Here is a 25,397-nt window from a genome sequence, read left to right as displayed (position 1 = left end):
CCATAACTCGCCCTGATAAACATCTGACTCGCCATAGCGTGTGTGTGAGTAGATTTCTCTAGGCCTGTTCTGGGTCTTCCACAGGTCCAGAACTGATCTGAAGAGTTGGGTCTGAGGGTCCTATTTTTATAACCAATGCCTCGTTTGAAGTAGGAGAAGCTTCAGGAGATTTCCCCCTACAGAGATGTCTCGAATTTCCTGGTTATCTGCGCTGGTCCCAGCTTGTCTGGGGGCCCAAAAGGCTGGTGTGAAGTTCTATGTGAGTATGCTGAGCCAATGCCTTTGGAGTGCAAGTGTGGTAAGTGACAACTCCAACCCCAGATTAAGCCATGATGGCCAGGTCCTACATGAACCAGAACAAAAGAAACCCTGAACCGGTTGATTGTTTAGAGTGCTACCCAGAGCTTTTGCCAGTGCTTGGACTTATTGCAAGCAGCCTCCCATCACATTTTGGGTGTTTCATGCACCGCCCCAAGTGGCATGGGTATGTTCAGCATGGGTACCGGTCTCACGGTGTCACTGGAAGAAGCTGATGAACACATAACTAGGGTGAAACTGGTCCTGGGCTGCTTGTGTTCCAGTTCAGGAAGGACTTGGCTTGGCAGTTCCGGCTGGACTGTTCCCATGTGGAGCAGGGTCCAGACTTATTTGCATATGGCTGTGTCCAAATTGAAGTGGCATGGTGAGCGAAAGAACAATGAGTTGGTGTGCACTGTTTTGTATACTTATTGCCTCACCCTGAGCTATTGCCAGTGGTTGGACTTATTGCAAACAGCTTGCCATCACCCTTTGTGTGTTTCATGAGTCAAAAAAATTAACATCTCCAGTCAGTTTTTCAGATAAGTGTTAGTATTTTCACTCTGAAAAAGAAAAACATGCAACATTCTTGCACTTCTATAAGTATCTGTTTGAGGGAGAGGATGTAACTCTCGAAGCCCAAGCAACCTTTTTAAACATGGTTCAGATGCCATGCGAGCCATTAAAAATTAAAGTGAAATGGCTACTCCTTTGATGAGGTCTTCGTAGTGATAGTGTGTTAAAGGGAATAAATCCACAGAACCTGATGGTTTAATTGATGCTTTTTATAAAGAATTCGGAGGAATTAGGCACCACAGTTATCAGACTTGCATAACTCCCTGCCACGTGGTGGTCCTTACATAAGCCTGATACCAAAGGAAGTCAAGTCCTCCGAAGTTTATGGATTATACTAGTTGATTGACCATCTTAATGTGGACCGAAATGCTTTAATAATATTTTTGACCGGAATAGACCACCTCATGTCTTTTTAAGTTGCACCTAGATCAATTTGGTTTTTAGAGAAGGGCAAATGTTTAGCAGTATTAGGCAGCTAACGTATCTTGTGAAGAAGGTACAAAGGAAACAAGCATTGACATAGCCAATAGGTCTCGCCTTTGGGACCTTATACGTGGATTACTGTTAACAAGTAGGCATTAGCGTGTGTATATGCTATGCCTGCTCTGTCTCTTAACTACAGGTCAAACATTCTTCATCAATGACATCTGCCGACTGTGTACTCCAGAAAAAACTGTAGACGAAGGGGCGCACATGGATTGAGATTGAAACAACTTCTGTAACATCAGTGCAATGCATGACTAGTTTTATTGTCCTATTCGCTCAATTAGTATGATTTAACTGGAAGTCGAGCAGCAGACTGCACTGGCTACAAAACTGCTGGCCAGGGCTGGGACATAGTGCTCCTCATGACCCCGGGCCCTCTGGTAACCCTACTCTTTAATATAGTGTAAACGCACTGGATGGCGGAGTCTGCTCAATGAGGGCAAAGCCAAGAATGGGTCCCAGCATCTCGGGGAAGGGAGGTAGTGTAACACAACATAGTAGGCCTGGACCCACTACTCCTGCTGCGTTCATGACAATTAGGCCCTTCATGCAGTAAGGAAATGGTCATGCTTTCTCTCTGAAAGAAGTGCAAAAAAAGTACACGTAAGAGCAGCAGGAACATTCCAAATACACAGCTACGCAAATGCTTTTTTTTTAGTTATGTTGTTTGCAAATAAAGTTGTGAAGCGTGAAATAATGTACGCATTAGTTTGTGAGTTAGAACGCTTCCAAGGGTTTATGAGGTGTTTTTATTAAATAAATAATTTCTTTCAAAGGAGGGCCGCTATGCTTATCTGTAACATTAAATCACATACAAATGCGTGAAGTGTGGTTGTTTGTTTACAGAATTAACTGTAAGTTCTGCCATAAATTAGAGGTCTGGCAAGTCACTTCCCCTCAGTCACTTGCACGCAACCACTGTGTCCCTCTGCCATAGAAATAAACAGAGAGTGTTCTTCTAAGCCGCTGGTCAAGCTTTTTTGTAGTCAAGTGAACTGATTGCCGCCACAACATTTATTGGGTTGGAAACAAATGTATGGGATAACACAGAAGACTGTTGTTCATGCAACAAATAACTTACGAGTGTCGGGTGATGGAATGTATACTCCGAGTTTTACCAATCTACATCAGATTCCACAGGGGCCCCCCTGGGAGGAGGGCCCCGACCGAACACCGGGTAGCAACTGATTCACGCACAGCTTCAAGGCATGCAGATAAAAGGTAGAACCAACTACAGCCATTTGTTTCCGTTTTGCTGTTTTGTAAAAGCAGAGCATGGTAGGTGAAAAACAAGCCCACAGAGCAGCCCCGGCTTTACCCCGCCCCCTCCAGCAAAACTTAATCAGTAGCGGAAAGTGCTCAAAACAGTGGTGACACAGTATAAAAACACTGTCTAACTGGTGGGGTAACATCTGAGCGGTATTCATGGCACTATTTGCAAATGTAAGATGTGCATGACTGCAATTGTGTAATTGCGCCTAATATAGCATAAACCCAATTTGATAGCGTGATGTCACAGAATATATCCCCCAAATGTTTGTAGTCTGTAATACCTACAAACAGACTGCCGCTCTGAGGATCATAAATTTAAAATGAAAGCGCTCGCCTTCAGTGGGGGGGGGGGGGAGCCTTTTTAGGCAGCGTGCTCTGTTTGCGCCCTGCCTGCCTGCTGTGGGTGTGGTTCATAGCAGATAGTCGAGAGAGATGGAAGAGGCTGATGGGGCCGTTCGGCTGGAAGCCATTTAAGGCAGCCTGCTCTATTTGCGCCTTGCTTGCCTGCTCGGAAGAGGTGGAAGAGGCTGAGGGCACCATGCTAAGATAAAGGTAAGCCTGCTGTGTGATAAAGTGCAGCGCTGGTAACTGAAATTAAACACCGCTTTAGATATATAAAAAAAAGGAACAATGAAGCAATACAACTAAAAGACACAAAACAACACCAGGTACAACAGTTAAAACCACGCAGACTCGGAACACACTCTACCTTTTTTAAAAGTTTTGAACTGCTATGCGGCATGAAGGTGCAGTTAGAGCCCGGGGTGAAAAGTCACTGCAGTTCGGCTCCTGCTGCCTTAGGGACTGTGCTCTCAATGCAGCTGTTACTATAAGGAGCGCAGGACACCTCCACGAGTGTTTTTTATAGAGGCACTACAGTTGAAGATACTAAGGGTGGAAGAGCACTGCTGCGTTAGCAAGCATAGGCACTACAGCGCTTCCAGCTTCAAAAGTAACTGCAGACACAAAAGAAAAATCCTTTCTGGGCGGGGAAGTGGGAGAGCGCTGCTCTGTTAGCAAGCATAGGCACTACAGCGCTTCCAACTTCAAAAGTCATCGCAAACAAAAGAAAAATCCATTCTGGTTGGGGAAGTGGGAGAGCGCTGCTCCACTAGCAAGCGTGGGAACCAAAGTGCTCGTAAGTGAAAGTAAACACTGAGAGCGAGAGAAAGAGAGCCCGGGAGTGGTGCGTGCATGCGCGCGCAGTCTGCTCATTTTCAAGCACTGCACATGTGCTTGTGGCGCGCCGCTGCGCGCTTTCGCAAGGTGGATGCCGCCACAAGCACGAGTGCAGTGCTTGAAAATGAGCAGGGCGACGGCTAAAGGCCCTCCTATACAGCACATGCGCACTGTGTAGGCGAGACCTAAAAAGTGCCATTGGTGTTGGTTGCTCGCAGTCAGACCCCCGAGGATATTGCAGCATATGGATTAGGAAATGTTACGGCACAATCATTTAAATTTTGCTGCACAATGTTGCGCTTTTTGCCGCACCTTATTTTAGTGACATTTAATTGTTATGTCCTCATAAAAAGGGAATCTGCAGGAAGAAAGCTCTGAAGGAATTGAGAGAAAGGCACATGCAAATTCCTTTAGCTACTAGTGATGCTGGCAACTACTGTCAATGGAGAAAAAGCACAGGAGGTAGGTTTGGAATTAGAGACCAAGTGAGACTGGTTGCGTTATGTAGGGAACATCATTGATCTGGGAGCTCTCAGGTCAAAATTTCACTCTTTAAGGCACTGGGTTGTGCATTAAGGAACCCCCAGGTTGCTTTCATGACCCTTCATGCAAAGTGTGATGTTTGGCAAGCAATTATCTTAAAGGCCACCAGAAGCTCTCATTGTTTAGACACAAAATGGTAGAAGAAACACAGCATCATTTTTACTTCAAATGTCCTTATCTGAAGGGCAAATCCTAAATAGCAAGAAAACACCAACATCAGGCATGGGTGCACATTAACACATTGAAACATGGATAAAGTGTCAGTTTGTCAAGATAGCAGCCAAGGCCTCAACAGAATTCTCCTCAGTATACAGTGTGAACAGTGAGGACTTGAATTCCCACGCATCTTTACGGAGAGGAAAGCCCATTGAGGCCTTGGCGCTCTGTAAACACCATAAAACAAGCATTGGCACAGCCAGTAGGTCTCGCTCTTGGGACCTTATAAGTGTTTAGCCATGCAACACATTAACCATTACATTAGCCATTAAAGACATCAAAGTTTGTGGTAAATCAATGGTGGGACACATAATATGCTGTTGAAAAAAAGGCATCAAATAAATGAATATGTAACCACATTACATAACGCACCATCACAGGCACCATACCGTATCACACTTGGTTACCAGATTTGGCTATGCTCTCTATAAAAGAATGTAGATAGGCAACCAATGACCGTGCTGAATGATAGAAAGTAAAGTTCTGGTGCACACATTTATAGAACTAATACCCCCCACAAAGTTGATTAGTAGGAAATAGCACATTTTCCTTTCCCATTAACACATACTGATGAGTACAGGCCCCAGCTAGGCCCGCAGGACACAAGGGTTCGCTCTCCTGTAAAGAAATCTATAAGGAAGTTGGCACGGAAACTGCAAAGTACAAAGACACGGTTTATTAACCCTTAAGGGTGGCCCTACAATCCATACAATACCCTTCAGTATTGCATAGAGTAGCACAAAGAACTTGCATACGCTGTCCCCTTTTATACACAACAGAGGGGCTCATAAGTGGGAGGATACGACATGAGACGAAGAATGTTACCTTTTATGGACATTTGCAATACAAGATCGATATGTGGACGGAGCTGACATACTCCTTAAGCCCGCGAAAACATGGTCAAGCAAGGACTAACTGATAACAGATGTGGTCAAGTCTGGGCATGCGCCAGACGGACAAAGGAACTATTTATAGACTGTTACTAGGCAGATTACAAGAGCAACTGACACAAAGATAAGACACTTCTCGTGCTGAGCACGTGGAGACATGACAATACAAAATGGAGTCCAGACTTCAGTCAACATAGCAAAGGGGCATGTGCAAGCAGAAGAATTCATATCTTTAGTAAATGCTTAATCACATCGAAGTTGCTATTTACAACAGACGACCCTTTCAGCATTTACTGAAGACATCCGGCTTGTTAGAATAATCATCATATATATCAATTATCATCATCTCTTCTACTTCCTTAGCTAAATGTTTCTGATAAGTGACATTGGCAACAGCTTTCTTATCGGGGATACAAAATGATACACATAAGGAACAGAGCAAGGGACCACATTGAACACAGATACAACAAGAAAACAGAACTGCTATAATTATACAGAGACCAGTTAAAACCTTCCAACCCCAAGCAGTGATCAATGCCCAGAACCATCCAGAAAAGGACCAAGTGCCGTTTTCTGTATGGATTTCAGCTGCAATTTTATGCAACCTGTTAATTGCATTATAGACTGAAGGTGTGTGGTCAGGAATAAACACACAGCAACTGCTTCCGATAATTTTACAAGCTCCACCTCGATCAGCTAACATAACATCTAACACCATACGATTCTGCAATGCAACAATTCTGGTAATCTGTAATTCTTCTGTAAGATTCCCAAGAGCAGCAGCGGTTTGGTTTGTCACAGCCTCTACCACTCGTGTTAATCTTCGAACTTTCCTACTATTTAGGGCAGCTCCAACGAAGAAAAACAATCCTAAATTGAAGTCGATATACTGCTGCAAACTGGTGTCAGTCTGGTCCACGTCATCAATTGATAAAGTACGTTTATACCTATTTACAGTCACATTATTTAACAACTTTAAATCCTTATGATAGGATGCAGGTGCCAGAAATACAGGAGGTAACAAAAATGATACATAGCATACTCCAGACCAACCGGCTGGCAAACGGTAATAACCTTTAGTTCCGCACACAAAGTACGTATTATGGGATGCTAAGAAAGTACTGTTATTCAATCCATCGATGTTTAATATGGTAATACAATCGCTAACACCGACAGGAATATAACCCACACTTTGGACACACAGGTCCGCTTGGGCTTGTGCCACTTGAATCACAAATTTGTCTTTTCCCCCAGTGTCTCTGGTGTTCGTGAAAACATATGGAATCGATTCATTGTCTGGTCGATACTCTTCCCATTCCCAAATTGTCCCATTCGCTTGCGGATATCCATCTTTATCCTGATGACATTCTTTATTGAGTCTGAAGAGTAATCGTCCCACTGTGGGTTTCCGAGTGGCAAAAAGCAAAGTGTACCATGCTCTACAAGAGCCATTATGAGAGAAAGGAAGAGGTATGAATGGCGTTCCTCCTTTCTTCTGATGAGCTGGCATCATACCACATATCCAACAGTTCGTAGCATTGGTGGCAACATGGGTATGATGTAACATCTGGATGAAAGTGTTATTCAAATAGGACTGACGATGCTTCAATTCTTGATACGGAAGGGTATAGAAATAGTGCTCCGCAGGCACTGGAGTGGTCAACACAAGCAACTCTCGGGCAGGAGTCACATCCTCCACAAACCATGTGGTTATCCCTACAATAGCTACTGTGAGCATAAAACCTGTTGCACAAAGGATCTTCTTTTTCTCCATGTCAAAATAGGAAATCAATATCTTCCTGAAACTAAAGGTTTGTCAGAACTCTTCCCCTTGGGCAGCGGTCGATTTCTTCACCAACGGGCCAAGACGGGTGTCGCTACACTAATGCAGGGCTGATCCCCCCCCCTTGCCTCACTGGCTCTCCGTTTCACTAACCCAAGGGCCGTTCTGACAACATGTCCCGATACTGAAGTATTCACTTTCTTGGCCTCAGATGATATCGCCTTCTTCCAAGAGTCGCGTGGTCCGGAAAGAGCTCCTCAGCGTCGTTCGATTCCACAGCACGGCCTTTCTCTGTGGTCAGAATCTCTCGTTGATCGGTCAATACAGCGGGCTCCACCAATCCGGGCGGTACTTTGCGGCAGTGCAGGGAATGGATCCAATTCTTTCTGTTGGAAACTCGCACAGCCGTCCTCGTTGCCAGTAAGACTTGCTCAGGGCCAACCCATCTCGGCTCCAGACTATGTCCTTCGCCGGTGGACCGATCAGGGAGCGCCTCCCGGACCTGTTGATGAATGGAAACCAAGTTATCCGTTAACTGTGCCAGATAATCATTCATCATTACACAAGGTACATCATACACAGTCTTAGGTTTTGGTGGACCCCAAATATTCATTGGACGTCCAAAGACAATCTCATACGGTGTAAGACCGATTCGAGAGTGCGGTACCGACCTAATTGACAACAATGCCAGCGGTAAAGCATCTGGCCAAGTCAAAGACGTTGAAGCTTGAATTTTAGCGATCTTGAGCTTCAGTGTACCATTATACTTCTCGACTAGTCCTGCAGATTGAGGGTGGAATACTGCGTGGAACTTCTGGGTGATGCCTAGACCCTTCAGAACATACTTTATAACATCCGCTATAAAGTGGGGCCCGTTATCACTCCACAGAAGTCTACAAACGCCATATCGAGGGAAGAACTCCTTCAACAGCATCTTAGCGGTAGTCATTGCAGTATTGTCCTTCGTGGGGTATGCCTCAACCCATTTGCTAAAGGCACACACCACTACTAGAACATACTTCAAATTATTACAACGCTCCAGCTGGATGTAATCCATCTGCAAAACCTCAAAGGGTGCAGTAGGCGTTACGAACCCTCCTGCTGGGGTCCGAGTCCCCTTTCCTGGGTTGTACCTCAGGCAGATCATACAGGTCTGCACCACCCTCTTTGCCGTGCTAGCAATCTCTGGATGCTCCCAGACTTGAGTAAGCAATTTTACAATTGCGGAAGCTCCAACATGTGCTAGCCCATGTGCCATCTGAACCATAGGTTGTACAAAAGCTGTGGGTAATTTCCATCGATCCATCTGCTTATTTCTCCAGCAACCCTCATCATCCAATTCTCCCTCACTGGACCATTGCTCCCGTTCTTTATCAGAAGCGGTCCTCTGTATTTCTCGCACTTCTTCCTTCGCATCATGCCATCTTTCTACTTGTGACTTTACTACATACATGGCAGTAGCACCGGGCTGCATCGCAGTCTCCCGCGCCACCCGGTCTGCTAACGCATTCCCTTCTCCAACTTTATCGACTACTTTCCTATGGGCGCTACATTTAATGATAGCAATTTTCTTCGGATATGTCAATGCAGTTAAAAGATTATGAACTAACTCCCCATGCATTATTTGTACTCCATGCGACGTTAAGAACCCTCTTTCCTTCCAGAGCAGGCCGAAATCGTGCGCTACTCCGAAGGCATAGCGGCTATCTGTATAAACATTCACACACAATCCTGTACTGAGCTCACATGCTCGTGTTAATGCTATCAGTTCCGCTGCTTGAGCTGATTTCTGTGGTATGCGTGCTGTCTCCACTATTGTTTGCAATGTGGTAATCGCATACGCTGCTGAAGTCGTACCATCTGGTAGCTTCAGGCATGACCCATCCACCCACAGTTCTCCATCTACATCTGAAAAGGGCGTATCCTGGAGATCAATACGACCCTTTGTTTGTTCCTCGGTCACAAGGATACAATCATGTGCTTCTCGTGCCTCAGACCGAATCTCGGGGTATGGCAACAATGTGGCAGGATTTAACGTCACGCACCTCTTCAACGTAATATGAGGAGCCAAAAGCGTCAGCTCATATCCCGTTAAACGGGCACTAGTCAAATGCTGCGTCTTTGTCTGATTAAGCAGGGCATCAACAGCATGGGGGACTAATACCAACAGCTTATGAGATAACACAATTCCCTCGCTCTGGCGTATTGACACAGCTGTCGCCGCGACCGAGCGAAAACAACCAGGCAATGCTCGGGCAACAGGATCAAGTACAGCCGAAAAATATGCACAAGGGCGCTGCTTGTCGCCGTGCATCTGTACTAAAACCGATAATGCACATCCATCTTTCTCATGCACATACAGCGAAAAAGGCTTGGTATAATCGGGAGTCCCTAACACTGGTGCTGAACAGAGAGCCTGTCGCAGTTTCTGAAAGGCAGTGTCACACTCATTCGTCCAAGGAAGCGGGATAGGTGTATCTTTTGTCAAAAGAGCTAACAATGGCTTGGCTATGTACGAAAACCCTAATATCCACTGCCTACAAAAAGAAACAAGACCCAAAAATGCGCGCACGTCCTTCTGCGTGGACGGCGTCGGTGTATCCAGAATCACTTGAACACGATCTGGTGTGAGTGCACGTCCCTCCTTAGACAAAAGGTGACCTAGATAAGTCACCTTTGGTCTACAGAATTGCAACTTTTTCCGAGAGACTTTGTGATTGTGGGATGCCAAAAAGGAAAGCAAAGACAACGTACTCGTTTCACACAACTCCGGAGTGTCAGCCGCCAGCAAGATGTCATCGACATATTGAATGAGGGCGACACCCTCGGGCAGAACAAAGGAGTCCAATTGTCTTTTCAAGGCTTGACTGTAGATGCTAGGGCTTTCCGTATAGCCCTGGGGAATTCTACAAAATCGGTAAGACCTATTATTTAGAGTGAAACCAAAAAGGTATCGACTATCGGGATGAATGGGAATCGAAAAGAAGGCATTTTTCAAATCAATAACTGAAAACGTGGTCGCCGTAGGCGGGACCAAAGTAAGCAACGTCGTGATATCCGAAACCACTGGGTACTGAGGTATCACGATCTTGTTTACTTCTCTCAAATCAATGATAAACCGATAGACTTTGGCATCCGTATCCTTTTTCAGAATAGGTAGAATCGGGCTATTACAAACATTATAGGGAACTTCTTCCACCACTCCCACCTTGATCAAATCCTGCACAATCTGTATAAGAGCCTCTTCCCCCTCCTGCGAAATACGATACTGGGGAAGGCGTGGTAACACCGCCCCCTCCTGGACACTAATGTGAACGGGCGGAATCACCATCTGTCCCACATCAGTATCCGAGGTGGCCCACAGAGCACGAGGGAGGGCAGCTAACACAGCATCTTCTGTAACCACACACATCCGTTCAGACAGGGGGTAATTGTCATTCAATATCACCCGCACTCCAGCAGGGGAACACCGGATCGTAGCTCTGAAGTGCTTCAGCATATCAAGGCCCATAATATTATCCGGCGTGTTCGGAGCTAACAAAAACGGACAGGGTGCAGAAAAGGAATTAACCTGAAATGTGAGGGGCTGCGAAAGAGGGCTTCGGGAGAGTGTTCCATCAAACCCTACCGATGTAACCATTAAGCCAGATGGGGGAGCCCTCGGAACCAATTGTTTAGACAGCGCACTACGAGTCGCTCCTGTGTCCACTAGAAACTGATCAGTGGAGCCCAAAACCTCAGCTGATACGTAAGGACCCTTCTGATCAACTGGCACCTCAACTGATTCTAACCCCCATCCAACGCATTCCTATGCATGCTGAGAATCATGGTACCCAGAACGGTCAATCCCCGACACTTGATACTGATTTTGTCGATCAAAAACATTAGACCTATCTCGTTGCTGCCCGGCAAGGTCAAAACGAGCGTGATCATTAGAATTCCCTCTAAAATTCGAGAAACCCCCTCTACCTCTCGGGCCACCCTGATTGTGTCCCTGACTGTGTCCCTGCCGCGAAGCATGCAACGCTGGGCAATCTCTGGCCCAGTGCCCCGATTGCTTACAATACGCACATTGATTCCTATTTAGATCAGATCGGCCCGAGGGGGGACCATAAAATCCTCCCCTACCTCTATTTACACCCCGTCGGGGCGGACCATATACTTGCGCTAACATCACCTTCGTTTTTAAATCCTTCGATTTCTTTTCCTCCTGCCCCTTCGCTTCTAGCTCCTGGCGCTCATAGTACTGAGCTATAGTCAGGAGGGCTGTCGGGGTCGTAGTGGACCAAGAACTTTCACTCGCTTTGAGGCGAGCTGCAATTGCCGGTAATAAATTCGCCACATATTTGTCAGCAAAAAGGTGCCGACCCGTATCATCCGTAAGAGACTGACCACTAAAATCATGGAACGTCTCTTCAAAGCGCGTAAAGAAATCTGCAACTGATTCATCGGTTTTCTGCTTGCACGAGGCTAGCATATTCCAGTCAATCTTTTTAGGAGGAATGATGGTCTTCAACTTAGTCAGAATAGCAGCGGGGAGATCTAAAATAATCTGAGGTGGTTTCTGCGCGGGCTTTCTCTCCCTATCCTCATCCTCAAGTTCAGACCATCGAGCCTTAAAAGTGGCAACATCATCCACCTTCCGCACGGATCGCCACATATCTGGTGGTAGAATAAGCCCAAAGAACAAATCGATATCTGCTAAGGTCATAATACAAGAATTCAAGGCCCCCTCGACTTCTTCGTAAAAGGCCGCTGGATTCTTGCGGGGATCAGGCAACGCATTCTTTAATGCCATGACGTCAGCCCTGTGCCAGGGAGTATAAACCCAATTGTACACAAAATATCCCTTAGCATCGGCGGAGGTAATATCCGAGCTAGTCCCCGCTCCTTTAGGAGGAACATACAAAGGCGCCGCCTCGCGCATTGGTTTAGCATGCACTGGATCGCTCTTATCTGATTGAGAGGTGGATGAATGGCCGCCTCCAGTACGCGAATCCGACCGCTTTTCCTCCTCAAGGTGTTGTCGCGCTTTCTCTTTAAGGTCTGCTGCCGCATCCCGCAACGCAAACAGTCGCCGAACCGCCTCAGGCGCCTTAGAGGGAGAGAAAACACCATTACGCAATGCTTTAGAATCTAATACCACATCAGCAGGTTCAAAGACACTGGAATATTTCCGAAAGGCAGCAATCACTTCATCAGAAAAGTGTCCCAAGAAATACAACCTTTCTCTATCCTGCCACGACTCCCAAGAAGCCAACAGTTCATCAAGGGATAACTTGCCCTTACATGCACGATAGGAAAACTGTCGAAGCTCACCCATTCGCTCAGCCGATAACATGGACCGCGTGTCTACCTTACTCGAACCCGAACCAGAATCTTGTGGCCTCGGGGCAGACGCGCCAACATAAGGAGGCGGAGAACGATCTAATAAATAGAAATCATCGTCATGATTATTAAGGACAGGATAGAGTGGCTGACGAACAGCATATTGACCCGAGACTTGTAACCTGCGTTCTTTCTCTTGTTTCTCCGTCTGTTCTCTTTCCTCCCGACGCTTTGCTTCCTGCGCTCTCACATGATCATTCTTTCGTTGCTCTTTATCAAACAGCGCTTTCTCGCGTTTCTCTCGCTCACGCACTTCCTTCACCCATAGTCGCACACATTCAAACATGTCTTGACGCGCACGCCGTTTACACATACACTGTTCCACATACTCAATCTTACGTATATCAAACGACCCATACAACGGCCACCGTAACTCAGGATCCTTTTTGGTATATTTCCTCCATACTGTGCTGTACATTATGGAGGAAAGACCATGCTTCACATACATATCCCTATTAGGAGTCCCCTCTGGGGGAGCTGGAGCAGATTCCTCGAGGTTTAACCGGTTTCCCAAGCAGCAGCACCACTTACGGAGTGCGCTGAAAGCAGGCATGCTCAAAAATAATGCAGAATATGCAGTATTATCAAAAAAAATGGCACTTAAACGTTGTGCTGTTCAAAGTTACACAGTTCCGGAGAAATATCTCCACATTACCTGCCTATATGTGTTGCAACGCATATATTCTCACAATAATCAATACAAGATATGACCGGTCATCACAAATCAAACTCAAATAGCCAACCCAGGCTTCAAAACCTCGGAGCAAGTACCGTACAACGGTTCTTACCAATCAAGAGTCCAGATTCCAACTGCCAAGCTCCGAAATTCGCCCAAACGGCTGTCACGGCAGAACCGACAGAAGAGGTCTCAGTCGAGGACCGGCGCCACCCAGATGGTCAGCTCAGAAGGGAAGGAAGAAAAACCTCGGGATGCCAGGAATAAAGTGCCTCTGGCAGTGATCACATCCCCGGCCAAATTCCTCACCTTCGTCGCGACCAATCCTTCGAGCATCCGAGTCGCCGATGAGCCCCACGTGACGGGCGCCAATTGATGAGTACAGGCCCCAGCTAGGCCCGCAGGACACAAGGGTTCGCTCTCCTGTAAAGAAATCTATAAGGAAGTTGGCACGGAAACTGCAAAGTACAAAGACACGGTTTATTAACCCTTAAGGGTGGCCCTACAATCCATACAATACCCTTCAGTATTGCATAGAGTAGCACAAAGAACTTGCATACGCTGTCCCCTTTTATACACAACAGAGGGGCTCATAAGTGGGAGGATACGACATGAGACGAAGAATGTTACCTTTTATGGACATTTGCAATACAAGATCGATATGTGGGCGGAGCTGACATACTCCTTAAGCCCGCGAAAACATGGTCAAGCAAGGACTAACTGATAACAGATGTGGTCAAGTCTGGGCATGCGCCAGACGGACAAAGGAACTATTTATAGACTGTTACTAGGCAGATTACAAGAGCAACTGACACAAAGATAAGACACTTCTCGTGCTGAGCACGTGGAGACATGACAATACAAAATGGAGTCCAGACTTCAGTCAACATAGCAAAGGGGCATGTGCAAGCAGAAGAATTCATGTCTTTAGTAAATGCTTAATCACATCGAAGTTGCTATTTACAACAATACTATTACTAAGCACTTTAAAATCTCTATTAACTATAGAGAATGAAAACCGCATGCAAGCAATGGCAATTTCAGAACTATGTGAAGACTGTGCCCAGATTACGAAAGCTAATCAGTTCAACACTAATGGTAAAAGAACTCCACAAACAGAGTCCAAAACATATAAAAGACATATAGAACACTAGGTGTTGCTCCCGTGAGGTGTTCACTCTTCTTTGCTGCAGCTAAGCTCTGGAACAGCCTCCCTTTGGAACTCAGACAATCTCATGACCTTTTGCAGTTCAGAAGAAAGCTCAAAACATGGCTGTTTCCTAGAGCCTGTTAGCTCTGGTGATGTTCCATCTGCTCTATTTCCGTTTTCCCCAGGCCATCTGATAATGAATCATGTACTGTAGCGCCGAGATACCCGCTGGGTGATTGTTGCGCTTTATAAATACTGCATACAATACAATACAATACAATACAATACAATACATATAATGCTGCCATAATGCTCTCTGATAAGATGCAAATCTTTGCAAAAGCTTGAACGCAAGATTGATGATTCTTTGCTTTCAAAATAATATTGACAGTCAAATCAAACTAGAAAACAAAATGTTTTGGTAAATTACTGTGACATTTTAGGTGTCATTTCTTTGCAGCATCAGTTAGTGAAATGTGTGGATACATATAGTATTTCCAATAAGTATTCCTAATGGAAAATCAGTATAACCAGTTTCAACAACATTATGGAAAACATGAAAATAAATCAGCTTTGGTAAAGCCTAAAGGTCTGACATTGGTGGTCAACCTTTTGATTGTGTCAATGCTTGTCTTGTTTTGACATGGTGATTGTAAAACTTTATTCTTAAAGGAGCTGCCGGGCCCTCGCCACTATAACAAACATTGGCAAAATAAAAAAACATTGCAACAGCAGTTTCTCACATTAAACAAAACTTTGTGTGCTGATATGCTTCTTGTGAAAGAGCAGAATATTGTCACAGTGAAGCTAGCCGATAGAGAAAGAGATACACTTTCAATAAAAACTAAAGAAGATTATAGAAGAGCTGGTGAAAACCCCTAAAACATTCAAGTTTGCAGGTTTGCACAGACTCAATATGACATTCCAACCCTGGAACTGTTGCTTACCGCTACCTCCAATCCACATATGCAGATCTGCGGAAAGGTGACAAAATAAGCGAATTGATAGTATACAGACCTGAATATAGTATCAGCCCTGGCATAATCGGATAAGCTTTTATCAGAGCTCTTATATAATGAGATTGCTGCCATACTTTGTCACTGCACTACATGACACCAAAGGGACAAATTAATTTTGTTACAGGACAAGTATATTTAAGAAGCAACCTGTCCCATGGACAAGTAGATATTTTATTAAATTCCACACCTTTGATGCTTTACACATTTTCTTAAGTTTCTGTCTTCTCTGTGCCATATCTACTATGGATTGAGTTCAGGTTTAAACTACTGGACCTAACAAGAATAGTGACATTACGTGTGGGAGACTTCCATCCTCCCCCAACTAATAATCCACTTTCTCACAGTATTTGTCTTTCTTTCATAGCAAAAACAATAAAGTGGCTGGAGGCATTCAGAAACGTATATTTGTTTCAGAGTGGTACTAGACTTCTTCCATGGCTACTGTTTTTACATGGAAGGTCAGTAGTACATTTGTCTGCATTCAAAGTGGGAAATTTAGATTTACATACTTGCTCTTAGGGAGTGTGTTTATAAAGTTCTGGTCTGCATTACTTAGTTGATGAATCAAAGGTTCAAATGGGAATACAAGGACTGGTAAACTACTAATGGGGAAAACTAACCGAAAATCTCTTAAAAAAATATTGAAACCTTCCCACAGCCATGTACAAAGTATATGGACTTTTGTTTCCCAGTTGAATACAATTCCTCTGTAAAAGAAACATAGTGATACCTGAAAATGTTGTCCTTAATCTGTTGGCAATGTCTTCCCAAAAGTAATACAATATAGTGTTCATTGTGTTTTGTGTGCACCTTGTTGCTCTGCTACTTTTCATCAAATGTGGCATCAGATTTCAGGGTAAATTTATTTTATAAGGAGAAAGTACCAATGAGGGTAAGCCATGTTACCCCTAGTCTTTTACTGGCTGGTGACCCGGGACCTCAAAGTTTGGTGCTGTATTTTTCTCTTCATTTTAAAGTTATTATAACTCCTATGGGCTTGCTATCTCTTGAAATAATTGCATATTCGAAATATATTGTGTTTAGAATACAAAAAATGATTTGTACTAAGCGCATGCAACCTCTTATGGTCTATATGGAAAGCATTGTAAATATCGCTGTTGTAATCTGCCCATTGTGCCTCTCCATTGTGGTACCTGAATATTGTAGTTGTAATCTCCTAACATAAATGTTGTGTCCTAAATACCATGTACAAAAATACCTCTCCATTGGATTTAATATTTGAAAATTTACACCCAATGGCACTTTATTTTTGTAAGCAATATTTAATACATGGTATTTATGTCAGATATTTTTGTGTACAATAACATGCATTGATATTTGCACTTTGATTGCGTGTCATATATATGTGCTAACAAGCTACTTCTCAGTAAATCTTAGCAAGTAAATGACTCTCTTATGTCCTCTGACAGGTATTCAGAATTATATGAGACGGTCCTCAAAGGAGGAGGAGAACATGCGATTGCGCGTCACACACAGAGAAACAAAAAGCTGCTTGTTCGTGAGCGCCTTCGGATGATTCTGGATAGCGACGAGCCTTTTCTTGAGCTGTCTCCTTTGGCTGGTCTAAGCTTACCGTATGGTGATATTCCATCCGCTGGATGTGTCACTGGTGAGGGTTTAGTTCTTTTTTTTTTTTTGTTTTTTTTGTTTTTGTTTTTAGTTTTACTTCCTAATGAAAACGCTAGTCTCATTGAAAACTTGTTCCAGCTTAGAACGTTTTACCATTTTTTAAATTTTATGCTGCTGTTTGGTTAAAAAAAACTCCATTTATACTACTACATCTCTCCCTATGTGACGAGACAAAGGTGGTATATTGAGTTGGGATTTAAAATGCATGATAGAGATAATGCAATCCCTCTCGATAAGAAATTAATAACATTTATCTTTGGATATACTTTTGGCAGGAAACGCTTTAGGTTGTGTAATCTATTATAGTGTGGCATTGTAGAATTGTGATAGTCATCCAAAATATTTTTTATCCATTTCCTTCAAGACGGTAACATTTTCTGCTCAGAACTAATTGATTATGGGTCACTCATTGGTTTGTGCCCCAAATTGCGCTTGACATGCATTTTTCCTTTCTAGGATAGTTATTAATGCTTGATTGTTGTAAAACGCTTGTTAAGGTAACGTCTGTCAGACGTCATTGATAACCAGTCACATTCCTCTGAGAAATCAGGACAATCCTTGTTTTCAGCGTCTTTGAAACCTTTCCATATGTGTTAATTCATGTATCCGTTGCAGAGGGCCGCATCCTGTAGCTCATTCCGAAAAGCTATACATGCAATTGAGGGGACCTTGTTAGATGCTTCCCAATTCCTTGGATTTATGGGTTCTGAATTCATGCCAGTGGCACAATCTTCAGGAGTAACACGTCTCTGATCCGCACACCCATGTGAAGTCATTCGTGAAATTGATTGGCAAACGTGGCTCATCTCCCTTGCACTTTTCTAGTGATTAATTAGTGACAACTGCCTGGACGCAGGAATAACTCGTTAAAAAGCTCTGTTTCTCCTTGTCTTTAGATATAAAACAAGAATATGCTCTGGTTAGGGTTCCATCCTAGCTTGAACCCCCGATTTGTCACCTTGAAAGAAAAACCAACTAGTGATGGATACTTCTAACCTCAATTCCCCAGCTTTAAAAATTCAGGTTTCAGACCGGAACTGGAAAATTCTTTCAGTACCAACTTCTGTTCCCTGACAGGTGGAGCCATGTGGCACCTCAACGATCTCATACTGCTCCGTAAATGAAAATGTGGGGCTCCATATTTGTACCACCCTTGCATGTTGAAATTTGATCATTTCTTTCCATGACCTTCGGCAGGGATATTGAGTTCTGCTCCCAACTTGCTTGGTTCTCCGACTACTCAAACTTTCAAGGCGGTACACTGTTGAAGATGTGTCCCTTAAAGATGACAGAATTGAAGTTGTGGCTTTATGCAGAAAGCAGATGTTTGCATCTTTTGTGCCTTGGCTCTGGGCACAATTCATTTTTGTGTGAAATGTGGCCTCATGCACCTGAAGGTAGTGAGAGAGCAGGATGCAAAAATCTAAATGGCCATGCAAGAGCATAAGTAGAGGTAGTTTTCAAAACAGTGGTCTTGCTCCTGCTCAAAGAGGCAGAGCTGCTCCCAAACAAAGGCCTGCTCTCACTGGAAGCCTTTAAATAAGTCAAAGTAAAAAACATTTCTTTAGCGTAAGAAGGCCAAGCGGGACTTGACTGCGTCCTGCAGCTTAACTCAGGCAAAAAAAAAATGCCCCTTCTTGCCCCTTACAGCAAATTGCAGCTTTCAGGGAGGCCATATTGCAGATCTTTCTGATGCTGCTGGCTACCTCTTGTGGACCTTTGGGCCCAATGGAGCAGCAGGCTCTACGGTCCATGCTGCTGCTTTCAATATCTGCTCCGTAGGACATGATTCCTGTGGCAGACCCAATCCAGGCATGTCTTTGTTATGCTAGGTAATTAACAAGGTGCTGCCAATGGGTGTTCAACCACATCCTGAGCCCACAGCACTAATATCACAGAGGCTGGAAACCCTATTGTGCTGTGATTCCAACGCAATCCAGGGCCGACAAAACGTACCCAGAATCCTGACGATAACAAGGAGGCAGACAATGTGGTCCCCCTGAAATTACACTGATGAAGGACTTTAACCTAGTCCTACAGAGTGCCATTGGACTAGACACCTCCCCAGAGACCAAGCTGGATCACCACCTGCTCCACCAACAGAGGAAAGCCCTTTCTTTCCAGTAATAGCGCGCAGACTGGCAGAGGCACTAGATTTACAATTACCAATAGTAGAAATCACAGCCAATTTGATGACTGATATATTGCAACCAGGTCCAGATTCATCAGAGGCTCTTAGGGCATTTTAAAAGTCACTTACAGACACCCTCATGGCCAATTGGTCAAAACTATACTTGGATTCTCTGGTCAGTCAACCTGTGGCGACTGTCTTTTACTGACAAAACACCCAGTGCCTGAAAGCCTTGTAGTGGAAGGATCGATGAGTAATGTGAATTAACATTCCTTTACCTCTGACCACCAGAAAGAGAATCTAAGCGTTATTACTACTTTCGCAAAAATATGTTTCCATCGCTAGCCTGGTCATACCCTCCTAGAATACAGGATACTTTCCAATTAGGTATACCTACACTTTGTGGGACATGGCCAGCATAATCTTTCCAGCCATCCTAGAAGCCCACAGAGTATCTCCAGGCCAAAGGATTCAGGATAGGCAGAATGCTGCAACATATGTTGTGCACTGGCCTGGACAGCAGCGATTGAATAGACCAAATTATCAGCACTAAAGTAGTGCTTCGATGTCCTGGATAAGGAAAACTGGATTTTCTGGAGACTTTCAGGAGTCCTTGTGAACATTCACTCTAGATCTTGTGAGAAAAGGTGGACTTGGCATTTTAAAGATTTCAAGATAGTTTCGCTACAACGCTATCCATGGGGTTACTGTGGCCTTTGCACGAATCCCATCAGCAGTAAAGGACATTTAGGAGTTAGTCGAAAAGCCTATCTTACCAGCAGTTTTAACCTTCTCAGTTTGTATATCAACTAGCTCAGCCTTTTTTAAGGCAGAGGGCGCATTGACATTTAAACCTGTTCACAGCAGCTGGGGCCGCCTCCTCCTCCTGCTCCTCCTCCTCTTTCCTCTTCTCTTCTCTTTTCCTTTCCTCCTCTCTCCTCCTCTCTCCTCTTCTCTCCTCTTCTCTTCTCTTCTCATCTCCTCTCTCATCTCCACACCACCACCTCCCTCTTCCTCAGTGGCCCTCAAGTATCTTTGATTTGCTCTTAAGGATCCACAACCAGCATGTAGGGGACAGGATAGGATATTTCTTCCCCTGCTGGAAATCCATCACATCAGACCATTGGGTTTTACAGATTGCTCGCACTTTCAATTCTGCCCTGCCTCATATTCTCCCATACCACTCTAATTTCAGCTGGCCAAGCCTCAATTTTAATGCAGGAAGTCAGTCTCCTGCTGGCTAAGTGTGCCACAAAGTGGGTGCCAAACTCTGAGGGACAAGAACTGCTTCTTTTTCTGCTCCCTTATGCCAAAGGAGGACAGAGGGCTGGAGCCTATACTGGCCCTCTGGCTATTTAATGCCATTCTGAGGAAGGACTCGTCCAAGATGCTCACTCTGGCACAGATGCTCTCTGCTGTGTTTCATGGAGACCTACATTGTGCTCTTGGATTTGCAGGAACTGTTTTCCTGCAATCCCATGGATGCTACCTGCAGTTCACTGTGGAGTTGGAGCACTTCCGGTTAGCCGTGCTGCCCTTTCTACCTCATCTCAGTCATTTAATAAAGTTATGGCGGCAGTCCCTTAGGAAGTTTGAACTCACTGACTGGTTGCTCAAGGCGGCCTTGCCGCAGTAATTTGCAGACAATCTCATGAGGATTGCTGCTCTCCAGACCTTCTTGTGGTTTTCCATCAGGGACCTGAAGTGCCACCTTAGCCCTACACACACAGAATATTCTTTTTTTCCTGGACAGGGTTGCTTTCAAAGCCTTTTCGCTACTGCTAGTACTGGATAATACAATTACAACGTTTTGGGCTCAGTCGTGGGTCTAGGTGAGGATGGTTCTCATGCTTTTGTGCTTCTTGTTTCGTGTATCCTCATTCTCCCGTATGTAAAGAACCTACAGCTGAATCTCAAGTTTATTTGGGCATGGCATCAGAGCTGACTTTCTGACTCCATGCACATCTCATATGAGATGGCTCTGGATCTTTTGTGGGGGTAGCCGATCACCAACCTGATTTGCAGCAGGCAAATCAGGTTTTATCGAGACTTCACGTCTGTGAAGACAACATCACTGTTGGGGTGGCGGGGGGGGGGGAGTTAACTGGGAGTGGTAGACATCATAGGCCTATAATCTCCAGTTAAGTGGCAGCTCCATATCCATCTTTTTAACCTTTGTGTAAACCGGTTGGGATGTCTTGAAAGCCTTCCTGTTGACATACAGGCAGAGGCTACTGCAGGTCCTCTGGACAACATGACCACAATGTGAAACTGCAACAGGCAGGGTGAAATGGGATCCTGAATCCTGTGCCAGGAGTCCTTACTCCTGTGGAGCTGGCTTGACCATCAAAAGCTCTTTCTGATAGGTCCGTTGAAGAGTGTCGACTTGGTGAAACACATGTGACTAACATCCATTATCTGAAGAGTGTATGAATCTCACAAAAGCCATTTCACCCCTCTGGTCTTTCTGGTAATTTAAGGTAATTGATTTTAGTAAGAGCAATAGCAACTCCTGAAATGCCTCAAGTGTGCTATGTGCAGAAGGTAGTAAAAACAGTATTGCTGGAAACAACATGAATTGGGCTGTCAGCTATTTCTGCTGCATATATTTTCTTCTATAATTACAGAAGTGTCACGCATGAGGATGCAGCCGTCACTCGAAGGCACGCCGGAAAATAGAAATGTCACACATATGCATACTGAAAATTTGGCAGCTATGGATTTGCTGCATTCCATTTCTTAATAGTGCATAGCTGCGGGGCAGATTGTGGGCCTTTGAGATAGTATTCATGTTAATTGCAGCGCCCGCGGTGCAATTAACATGAATACTATTTCAAAGGCTCACAATCAGCCCCACAGCTACGCACTATTAAGAAAAGAAATGACACAAATCTAAAGCAGGACGTGTGCTTTGAAACTCTGAAAGCACACATCGTGTTGGAGACTCTGCGTTTCTTTTATTAATAGTGCATAGCTGCGGGGAATAATTATTCCAACCCTGGGAAAACCGGTTGCAAGTCCTGCGCATGGTTTAACTTTCACAAGACTAGGTTGACACGACGATGCAGAGCATTTTATTTATGAAAGTTGGATCAAACTATCCTTGTTCAGCAAAAGATCGCCCCGGAGAGAAAAATAGGTGAATTAACCACGCTAAGCAGCGCTTCTCAGTAATAGCCTCTGGTCGGTTTCTGCTCATTTAGGTAAAATACAGCCCTATTAAAAAAACCTTGACTAATTCTTCAAAATAAACTAATTTAAAAGAGGGATCAGAAGCATCTGATATTTTGAAGACAATAGTAACGCTCACAGGAGAATATTCGGACAGCCTGCAATTACAAAAACTATTGATAAATGAAAACTGTGCTCGACTTTACCATGAACGATTTTTTATTTTCTTTATTTTCTTTTTAAAAACAGAAACAGGTTTTTTTTTTAGTACTTGGAACCTACAGACAAATGAAACTACGTTTTGACATCTTGGATATATCGCAGTGAATAAAACCTAGCTCTTTGGAATATAGCGTCTTACAGGTTAAACTTCTTGGAATGTTAGGCAGGCATGTTCTTTTAAGTAGTATTTATCTGACAGTGAATGCGCTGCTTTTTTTTTTTTAATGAACTGTGAGGGTATGCCCGTGCAGCCAGTAAGAAGGCTACTATAATAGAAACAGACAAATACGTTTAAAAAGGTGGAAAAGGGTGTGTCATTTGTTTGGTTGTGGATCATCCCATGTTCATTTGGAACATGATTCATGTAGAAAATACAAATTTCTGAAATTCAAGAAACCTGAAGATATCTCTTCAAGCACCAATTAAGACAATTATAAAACCTTTTGCTGTATTGCAACCCCTGTTCCCTTTAACATGCACGCACGCCCGCGCACTGAAGTTACTCCGAGCGCGCAGTGTCCAATATTTTGCGCGCATATAGCACATCCGGGAGCGGCAAGTGTCTGTGGGGTTTGGGAGGTCTCCCGTTCACCAGCAAGTGCAATTGGCACTTGCTCAGTTTCACCAGCAAGTGGAATTGGCACTTGCTCAGTTTCACCAGCAAGTGCCAATTCCACTTGCTGGTGAACGGGAGCCCTCTTGAACCCCACAGACACTTGCCGCTCCCGGGATGTGCTGTGTGCATGCAAAATATTGGACATTGTGCGCTCGGGTTGACTTCAGTGCGCATGCGCGCGCACGTTAAAGGGAACAGTGGCCAGGACTGAATTAGGGATCGCACCATAGCCAGCATAGCAGCGTAGTTCTGTGACACAGATTTTTCTATAGTGAAGAACAGTTGAACGCCCATATAAGAAATTCCCTGCGCAGCCCATGAGAAGGGAAATGTCGCCAGGTGCGCCTGCTCATCCCGCGGAATGGTGAGCTTAAGGGCCTGAGATTTGGTGGCATTCACCTTAAAACCTGATGCCTTCCAAAATAGTGAAAGTTCCTCAAGGGGGGCAACGACTTCAGTGGCTTTGTAATAGCCAGTAGCCCATCGTCCGCGTACAATGCTATCCTATGGGATCGACCACCCATCCCAACCCCTTCGATAAGGGGGTGTCCCCGAATGTGCTCCTCCAGTGGCTCCTTAAATAGCGCAAACAAGAGCGAGGAGAAGGTGTACCCTTAGCGCGTTCTCCTAGAGACAGGAAAGGAGGAGACAGCGAGCCATTGACACATACAAGCGCCACCGCATCTGCTTAGCTAGCCCAAATCCATTGACGAAAACGGGGGCCAGGCCGACAGCCTCTTGTACCAAACTCAGAAAGGTGCAGTGCACCCGGTCTAACACTTTTTCAGCGTCGATCGAAATGAACAGCGTGGGAATCTGAGAACAGTTTGTTTTATCAATTAAGTGGAATAGGCGTTTTATGTTATCTCCACAGATGCACCCGGAGATAAAGCTCAATTGGTCAGGGTCTACCAACCCGGGCATCAGTGGCGGCTCCACCGTGCTGGCGGGGGGGGCATCGCCCCACTGCTTTCTCGCAGTGCGAGAAGGTAGAAACATAAAATGGTAAAACTACCATTTTATGTTTCTGCTTCTCGCATTGCGAGAAAGCAGAAGTGCCTGGTTGTGGGAGGGCGGGTGGACGGTCCAGCTCGAGGGCATCGGGGGTAGTTGCTTTGCCCACTGTGTGGGTACTGACTGTTTGCATGCAGCCTACATAGAGAAAATGGCCCGGCTGGGGTGCTCTCCGCTGTGCCTCACCAATCACAACGCTGCCACTGCAGCGTTGTGATTGGCTTTGGGGAGCAGGAGGAGGGCGGCTGCCTACAACGTGCCAGGACTCCAGAGCGGCAGGCGCTGAGGCGGCGGCGCGGTCGCGGAAAAAGGTAAGTTTAACTTTACAAAAATTAAATATAGATCCCCACGCGCGCAGTAAAAAAACACCTGCCCGAACCCACCCGCATGTGACTGCTCACCCAATGTGGTCTTCCACTCTTGGAATCCACAGGTGTGTGTAGCGTAGCTGAGGTTCTGTGTGTGTCCGGTAGTTGTTGCGATTTCTTTTAAGTTACGAACCTATGCCATTAGAATATCCCCTCTTGCAGGTGAGGCCTCGGTTTTGTTTGTTTAAACACCTCTGCATTATTGATCGCATTTCTTTTTTCAGTGGAGTGGATGGCAGATATATATATGTATTTGTATGTATATGTATGCATATGTACATATATGTATGCATATGTACATATATGTATGCATATGTACATATATGTATGCATATGTACATATATGTATGCATATGTACATATATGTATGCATATATGTATATATATATGTATGTGTGTGTATGTATATATGTATGTGTGTGTATGTATATATGTATGTGTGTGTATGTATATATGTATGTGTGTGTATGTATATATGTGTGTGTATGTATATATGTATGTATGTGTGTGTATGTATATATGTATGTATGTGTGTGTATGTATATATGTATGTATGTGTGTGTATGTATATATGTATGGGTGTGTATGTATATATGTATGGGTGTGTATGTATATATGTGTGTGTGTATGTATATATGTGTATGTATGTATGTGTATCTATATATATGTATGTGTGTATCTATATATATGTATGTGTGTATGTATATATATGTATGTGTGTATGTATATGTATGTGTGTATGTATGTGTG

At 44.4% G+C, this 25,397-nt stretch overlaps 1 protein-coding gene across 1 annotated transcript in view; it reads left to right on the top strand.

Annotated features, from left to right (window-relative positions):
• The window catches only part of LOC146834773 (methylcrotonoyl-CoA carboxylase beta chain, mitochondrial-like), a 341,939-nt gene that overhangs the window by 33,832 nt on the left and 282,710 nt on the right, over positions 1-25,397 (top strand). Inside the window, exon 2 of the mRNA XM_085602299.1 lies at positions 16,906-17,105. Coding sequence (XP_085458425.1) covers positions 16,906-17,105 — 200 coding nt within the window. The remainder of the gene's footprint in view (positions 1-16,905; positions 17,106-25,397) is intronic.

The sequence above is a fragment of the Triturus cristatus genome, chromosome 4_2, assembly GCF_964204655.1.
Source record: "Triturus cristatus chromosome 4_2, aTriCri1.1, whole genome shotgun sequence".
Classification (NCBI taxonomy): domain Eukaryota; kingdom Metazoa; phylum Chordata; class Amphibia; order Caudata; family Salamandridae; genus Triturus; species Triturus cristatus.
This window is presented reverse-complemented; position numbering and strand designations above follow the sequence as displayed.